The 7504-nt window shown below is 38.9% G+C and overlaps 2 protein-coding genes across 2 annotated transcripts in view; one reads left to right on the top strand and one right to left on the bottom strand.

Annotated features, from left to right (window-relative positions):
- adi1 (acireductone dioxygenase 1) overlaps nt 1-715 on the top strand; it is a 3122-nt gene extending 2407 nt beyond the window's left edge. The window contains exons 3-4 of the mRNA XM_014029626.1: nt 9-170; nt 442-715. Coding sequence (XP_013885080.1) covers nt 9-170; nt 442-558 — 279 coding nt within the window. The 3' untranslated portion in view covers nt 559-715. The remainder of the gene's footprint in view (nt 1-8; nt 171-441) is intronic.
- A 1603-nt stretch (nt 716-2318) lies between these two features.
- The window catches only part of trappc12 (trafficking protein particle complex subunit 12), a 27718-nt gene continuing 22532 nt past the window's right edge, over nt 2319-7504 (bottom strand). Inside the window, exons 9-12 of the mRNA XM_014029624.1 lie at nt 5999-6097; nt 5394-5497; nt 4025-4112; nt 2319-3900 (exon numbers count right to left, since the gene is read on the bottom strand). Of these exons, the coding sequence (XP_013885078.1) occupies nt 3658-3900; nt 4025-4112; nt 5394-5497; nt 5999-6097 (534 nt within the window). The 3' untranslated portion in view covers nt 2319-3657. The remainder of the gene's footprint in view (nt 3901-4024; nt 4113-5393; nt 5498-5998; nt 6098-7504) is intronic.

Genomic DNA, 7504 nt, shown 5'->3' with positions numbered 1-7504 from the left:
TCTTCGAGGAGCATTTACACCTGGACGATGAGATTCGCTACATCCTGGACGGCCAGGCCTACTTCGATGTCCGGGACAAGGAGGACAGATGGATCCGAATCGCCATGAAGAAGGGCGACCTGATCACGCTGCCGGCTGGCATCTACCACCGCTTCACGCTGGATGAGACGGTACAGCTGAGGGGTTCAGCACAGCTGGGCCTTGTTCGTGTTCACAGGATTTACTTCTGATTTAATGTGGACTCCTGACACGATCTCATGTATCAGATTTAAACAACAAAACCCAACCTTGTGATTTGGGGCAAAGCTTATATACTTGTAACTTATAAGATTTCAGATTTGGTTTGTTAAATATTTGAATATCAGGCTTTTCACGTGCAATTTGTTTTGTGAGCGAAGCCAACAGGATGTTTGTGGTAACCTGATTTCTCCTTCCTCTCAGAACTACACCAAAGCCATGCGTCTGTTTGTGGGCGAGCCGGTGTGGAAGGCCTACAACCGTCCAGCTGACGACTTTGACATCCGTCACAAATACGTGGCTTCACTGCAGGGGTCCTGAGGAGAAAACTCTTAAAACTATCAAACCAAACAATCTAAAATTCTGAGGAACACTAAATAGGTTTACAAGTTGATGTGGAAAGTTTTGAATTTATAAAAACTGACAGATGAAATAATGGACTGCTTCTAACAGAGCTCATAAATACATTAGAAATGCATTACGTGTAGATGTTATAATCTGAACAGCTGCAGTTTAAATACTGATTTATTGTTTAATTTACCTCGTTGGACAGAACTAGGAAGCAAAGAGGGTGAGATGTACAGCTAAAGTTAAGTTCAAACTGAACACTAAACTTTTTAAAGTCTTTCCTGCCGTGAAATCTAAACTAAAGCTTAAAAAAAACAAAAAGAAAAAAATTGTGTAGGTCTTCTGGACGGGTTCTTCTCTAATGAAACGTTTCATCTCCTCCAAGAGACTTCTTCAGTCTGAGAGTTTCAGGCAAAATTCAGGCTTTTAAGCCCTGCCTCCATGTGACTGATACTCACATCACATGGCTATCGTTGACACCTAATTAACACTTATTGTTAACAGGGGGTGGAGTGATACTGGCAATAGCCGCGCTGTAGGAGGGGGACAGCTGAAAACGGAGGCCTCCACCTCTGTTTAATGATGGACGGTCTTTCTTCACAAAAATGGCTTCTTTTACTCCTCTCTCAAACCAACGTTCCTCTCTATCAAGAATGAGAACATCCTCATCTCTGAAAGAGTGACCGCTGGCCTGTAAGTGAGTGAAAACTGCAGAGTTCTGGCCATTAGATGTAGCTCGTCTGTGTTGGGACATTCTTTTGAACAGTGGCTGCTTTGTTTCCCCGATGTATAACTGGTTGCAGTCTTCCTGGCACTTAACAGCATATACAACATTGCTGTTTGTGCCGGGGCACCGGATCTTTGGGGTGAACCAGCCTTTGCCGTAATGTGTTTTGGGGTTTGAAAGCCACTTTGGTTGGTTTGAGAGAGGAGTAAAAGAAGCCATTTTTGTGAAGAAAGACCGTCCATCATTAAACAGAGGTGGAGGCCTCCGTTTTCAGTTGTCCCCCTCCTACAGTGCTGCTATTGCCAGTATCACTCCACCCGTTAACAATAGTTGTTAATTAGGTGTCAACGATAGCCATATGATGTGAGTATCAGTCACATGGAGGCAGGGCTTAAAAGCCTGAATTTAGCCTGAAACTCTCAGACTGAAGAAGTCTCTTGGAGGAGAGACAAAACGTTTCATTAGAGAAGAACCCGTCCAGAAGACCTACACAGTTTTTTTTTCTTTTTGATTTTTTACCTGGATTACTGAGATGCATCAGGACAAAGCTTAAAAAAATAAAACTGTAGCTTTGCTAACTTGAGGCTAATTAATCTCAGAATTTGTGCACCTGACCTCCCTTTGGTTCATAACATTTGTGCTTTTCTTTTTAGTTTTCAAACTATTGCAGTTTATTTCACACCTGAACAGTTTGATAAAAAGTAAATGAAATAAATTACAGGTCGCAATAAAATAAACTACATCCTCTTGCATGCTACATCACTGCCCTATAGTTGTCAATTCATCAAATGTTTTTTTTAATAAAGCATGTCATGTACTTTTACTGAAGTTTAAACTGTGAAACCTTACCTTCAACACATTTTTTAAACTAAAAAGAACCACGAAAAATTTTATATCACGATTTCTGAAAACGAACACGTCTCAGCTTGTTTTTGCTGACAGTTTCTACCGTTCTTGTACAGAAAATAAAGCTGCTGTTTTGCCAGTTTCTTTAAAATTTAAATCATTCCATCAAAATTGTTTATTTAAAAGATCAGATTTTTTTTAGAATAAGTCATTTCTTTTTAACATACCAATACATAAATATGATTCACAGAATATATAAACAGGAGAGAAAAAAAAATCAATTAGAGCCTTAGCAAAACAAAGTGCCTCAGATGTATACACAACTTTGGATTGGTAATGTTTTACATGTTTTGATTAGTAGACAGAAACATATGTAATCTGAAGGGCTTGTTTATTTTCACTGCAGGAGTGATGAAATCAAGTGGTAATCCAGTTTTACAGCAGAGGAAGCTGCTATAAAAAGAGTCTCAGTGGAAGTTTATTAGACTATAAGCACGCCGACGCTCAGGATAATAATGCCCATGCAAAGACTCCGGTAGTGTATTATGTTTTTCAACTGAACAACTTAGAAATTTTAAGACTGCCCTGTAGTGGTGTTAAGATTTGTTCTGTTAAAATTTAAATTTAAAAGGAAATGTGTTTATTTGAGTTCTTACAGGGAGCTTTGAGCTAAATATGAAGCTACAACTCAAGAACTGCCTTATGCAACAACTTTAAGTTCACAAGCAGTACAGGACCGCACACAGGTGAGCATAGGCTGGAAATATCTAGACGAGCTCCAAATCTATCTACAAACTCCTAAACAATTCTGCAAAACAGGTGAGGCGGAGCACTCAACACAGGTGCTTTAGCAACAACAACTACAACCAGAAAAACAATCATGAAAATAACTTAAAGCTGATCAAAGCTCTACTTTATATTATATAATATCTGTTGAGAGACTTCGTTTCTGGCTGCAGAGATGTCAAAGAAAATTAGTGCAAAGAGTCGGAAAGACAAAGAAAAAAAAATTGTGCAACAAACATGCAGCCAGCATGATCTCGGAGAATAAACTGCCAGATTAACGCAGCAGCCTCTGTCCATCACAACCTGAGGTCAAGACATAATTGTGTTCATATTTCTGGAAAACTGGACTTTTTACATCCTCGTTTCTGCACAGGAAACATAAAAACAGCCATTGTGTTTTAATGTTACAGTCTGAGTTCTTTCTGTTTTCTGAGCTGGTGTAGCTTCATACTCATCTGAGTCAGAAGAGCAAATAAACACATTTTGCCAAAACTATCCTTTTAAATTTAAACGAACAGGAACCTCGCACATACAGGACATCTGTTGGAGCAGTTTTTAATCCTGTAAATAGGTGATTACTGGATTACTCTCCAGATGACACGAGGAGAAACGTGGAGCAGTGCTTGAATCCCAGTACAATCATCCTCTCAGGAGTAGATCTTTGTTCTCAGGAGAGCAGTAGGATGTGCATCTTTATCCAGTGATTCTTCCTCTTACACCAGTTTGAGGCACTGAGTGTTGAAGCTGTCGCCTTCTCGGCAGGCCACGGCGTCCAGCAGCGCCTGCTTCTTCTGCGTGCTGCGAGATGACTCCAGCTCATACATGGTGGTCAGGTTGAAGAGGACGCTTTCGTGCAGATAGAGGGCAGGGTCCTGCTGCACCAGGCCCTCCAGCTGGCCCAGGGACTCCTTCAGCCGGCCCAGGTAGAGGAGGCACACTGCTGCGTTGTTGTTGGCCTGGAAGAAAACCACGTTCGACGAATCAGAACAGGAACATTCCGGCCTCGTCTTTGTTTTTAGCTTTTCAGCTTCTCACCTGCAGAACTTATAAAGTGTGACAGTTTAGTGTGGTGATACTTACAACAGGGTGTTTAGGGTCAATTTTTAACACTTCTAGGAAGGACATGTGTGCTTCAGCGTAGTTGTTCTGACTGAGGTAGACAAAGGCCCTAAAGAAAAAGACAGATTTCTGTGAAATTGTATTAGTAGATACATAATGATTTGAAGCCAAATCATTTGCTATTTGTCTTTTTAATTTTTGGCACTTGACAAAAAAAGAAACACATATCCATAAATATTTCTAAAGTTTTGGAAAAGCAATTTTACGCTCAAGATGCTTTAGCTTTCTTCTAAACTCAGTTTATGCACAAAAGTTTAGCTGGAAACAGCTTCTGTAAACAGGTCCTGATGTGTGGAGCAGCTGTTTCTGATCACATGATTGATGAGCTCAGAGAACAAACATGGCCAGCACTCGTTCACTTCAGCAAATAATCATGACTGAAAAGTACTGAAAGATCCCCCCCACCTTGTGGATAAAATCCAGAGCCTCGGAGTTTTGATTTCCTTTAGTGACCTCAGCTGTTTATTAAATAATGTAACGAACAGCGCCCTCTACTGACTACCTTACAGTGAATAGTTTATTTACTAGAATCCAGAGGATTTCTATATTATCTAAAATATTTCAACAGCTTGTTCCATGTTTTTCTTGGCAGTTTGCCTTTCGAGGCATGAATACAACTTCACCCACAGAGAAAATCTGCAACAGAATGGTTGAAACAGAAAATAATCCAGTCCAGACTTTAAACCAGGGCTATTCAACTGGCAGCCGGCTGGTGACCAAAACTTTCTCCACCAATTGGTTCATTCATCTTTTACTTTAAGTTCTTTAAGATAGACATAGACATGTTTGGTATGTACAGAAACGTCAGAATCTTGGCTAAAAGCTGGTAAAAAAAAACATTTCTATAAAAACCCAGACACTTAAAAATACAAGCAGCAGAAGATAAAACTAAAATAAAAATAAAATTGGTTCAAAAATGTGGCAAGGTAAATAGATCAAAATAATGTTTGTGTTAATTAGGAGATTATTTTTGTTTGATATTGTTTTAATATAACTTATTATATTATATAGGGTTCTGTATGTTGTGTTCATGATTAAATGCAGCAAAATGAACTAATTGAAAGGTTACAGATCTTTGTAATGCTTGCTTTATTTACATAATGACTTTAATTGCTGGTAACTGTGGCCCCCGAAACAATGTGGTTGAACAGCCCTGCTTTAAACCTTTTTCAAGTAATCATTAACAGTATCCACATCATCTCAAGCCCAAGAAGCAGAGATGTAACTTTCTATTCAGCGGGCGAAGTACTGATCAGCTAAAAACCCAGTATGAGTCAAAGTACCCCAGAGAAGCGTAAACAGTGTACCGATATATAAATACACGCCACACCTGTTCATTAAAACACACGTGGTGTGACTGAGGTCGTTTCCTTTTATCTGGCAGGTTTTCTCCACATCTTGGAAGTACTTTTCTGCTGTTTTCACATCACCGATCTGTCAAACAAACAAACAAAAAAAAAAAAAAACAGAGTAAAATAACAGCTGGTCCTTGTGTGTGCTTAATAAAAAAACAAGGCAATAAAAATTCACTTAAACTAAATTTAGATTGTTTACGTATTTTGTTCCTTTTCATTCCATCCTGACACCAACAAACCTGCTGATTGTGGAATCCTCCAGAACAATTGTGCTTATATTTTCTGTATTTTTTTATTTTTAGATTTGATTGTCCCAATGATTTTTATTATGTATCTGACAAACATGTTTTCCATAAACAAAGCTGAGTTTATTTCTATTCCACTGAAGCATAAACGTGCTATCTGGTGTTCTATTAAACCACGGCATCTTGTGTTTGCTTTTTTGCCTCAGGTAGCGCTCTTTTTAATCACCTACATGCGCTCACATCCCTGCATTATGCAAAGCTTAAATAATCAATTCTGTCCGTGTCCGTGGAGCTAAAGTCCCATAATCTATCCACCCATCTGGTAATGTACAGACCTGCAAGAAGATGCGTCCGATACCACTGAGCAGCTGCACTCTCTGCTGGGGCTCGTACTGGATGATGGAGTGATAAGTCTCCACGGCCAGAACGTAGTCCTGAGGACAAACACAGAGCAACAAACAGGTTTAGGAGAAAATACAACAGATACATAAAAGAATGATGAACAGAAGACAAAAAACAACAAAAGAAAAGTCGAGTGAGGTAAACTGTTGGAGGCAGAGGCACGAGCAGAGTTTAGGTATGGAAAGAAAGGTGCATTAATCAAACATGTGGCGTGTTAGCAGGACGATGTGACCCTCCTCTCACCTCTACACTGCGCTGCAACACATCGCTCACTCTGTGGCAGTAATGCTGAGCGACGCCACACAGAGGTCAGAGGTGTGTGTGTGTGTGTGTGTGTGTGTGCACTCAGTGGGAACCAGCAGAGACTACAGAAGGTGTGTACTGAACATGTTCACGCATCCGAATGCCACCGAGTTTCTAAAACTTTTACCAAAACTAAAACTTTTGAAATTGTCCTGCATGATGAAAACAGCAATTAAAGTTCTGCAGAAAAGGTCCAGTTTCTTTTTTTTTTTATGTTTTCTGTCCCAGAAGTCAGACTTTACTTGTAATCTTTAAAGAAATATTCAAAATAATTGTTCCTCTAAGGTTTGAAGGTCTTTCAAAGTAATTTTTTTTCATTGGGAGTATTAATAAACTGTTAGTCGAGTAATATTTTATCTTTTTTAGAAAAATATTGTTTGTAATTAAGTCACAGAGCTGAACTATGAATTATTCAGGCATAAAAAAATAGGGATGTCTGATAATAGCAGCCTACAGATATTATCTGTCTGATATTGGCATAAAAATGTAATATCTCTACGTATCGGTATCAGTTTTTCTTCCGATAACAAAAGCCCGATAAATTAACGCCTGAATTTGACCAAAATGTGTCAATAAAAGCGTGTGGTCCAGAGACATTCATTGGTCCGCGATTGATGACATCAGCAAACTGAATTATCGCAGGAAGAGCATGATTCAAACTATTGTTTGAGACAAAATGTTAAAAATAAATATGGCATTTTTTCCATAACTTCAGCGAAATGGTTTTTATTTTGTACAGATAATGTTTACCTATGGAATGCATCCAGTGGGGTATCGCAGTAAAAGCAGGCAAAATGTCCCTGACAGGAGATATTTGCTGTCAGCTTAAAATTGGTTTGTAATATCGGTTAATATCAGAATCAAAAATAAAGTGTTTAACAATATCAGCATATCAAATATCGGCAAAAAGTCAATATTGAGCATCTCTAATAAAAGACTTTTAAACTTGAGATGAACGAGTGTTGAGTTGACAAACGACTTTTCAAAAACAATTTTAAATGGAACCTTTATGCATTTTGTTACAAGCAGCCTGTCACAAACACAATGGGCCTCATGCAAGAACCGTTCGTACGCACAGATTTGTTCTTAAGTTGTGCGTACGAGTGATTTAGGAGAATTTGTGGCATTCACCAATG

This window comes from Austrofundulus limnaeus, unplaced genomic scaffold, assembly GCF_001266775.1.
Source record: "Austrofundulus limnaeus strain Quisiro unplaced genomic scaffold, Austrofundulus_limnaeus-1.0 Scaffold929, whole genome shotgun sequence".
Taxonomy (NCBI): domain Eukaryota; kingdom Metazoa; phylum Chordata; class Actinopteri; order Cyprinodontiformes; family Rivulidae; genus Austrofundulus; species Austrofundulus limnaeus.
The sequence above is the reverse complement of the archived record's forward strand: the minus strand, read 5'-3'. Positions and strand labels throughout refer to the sequence as shown.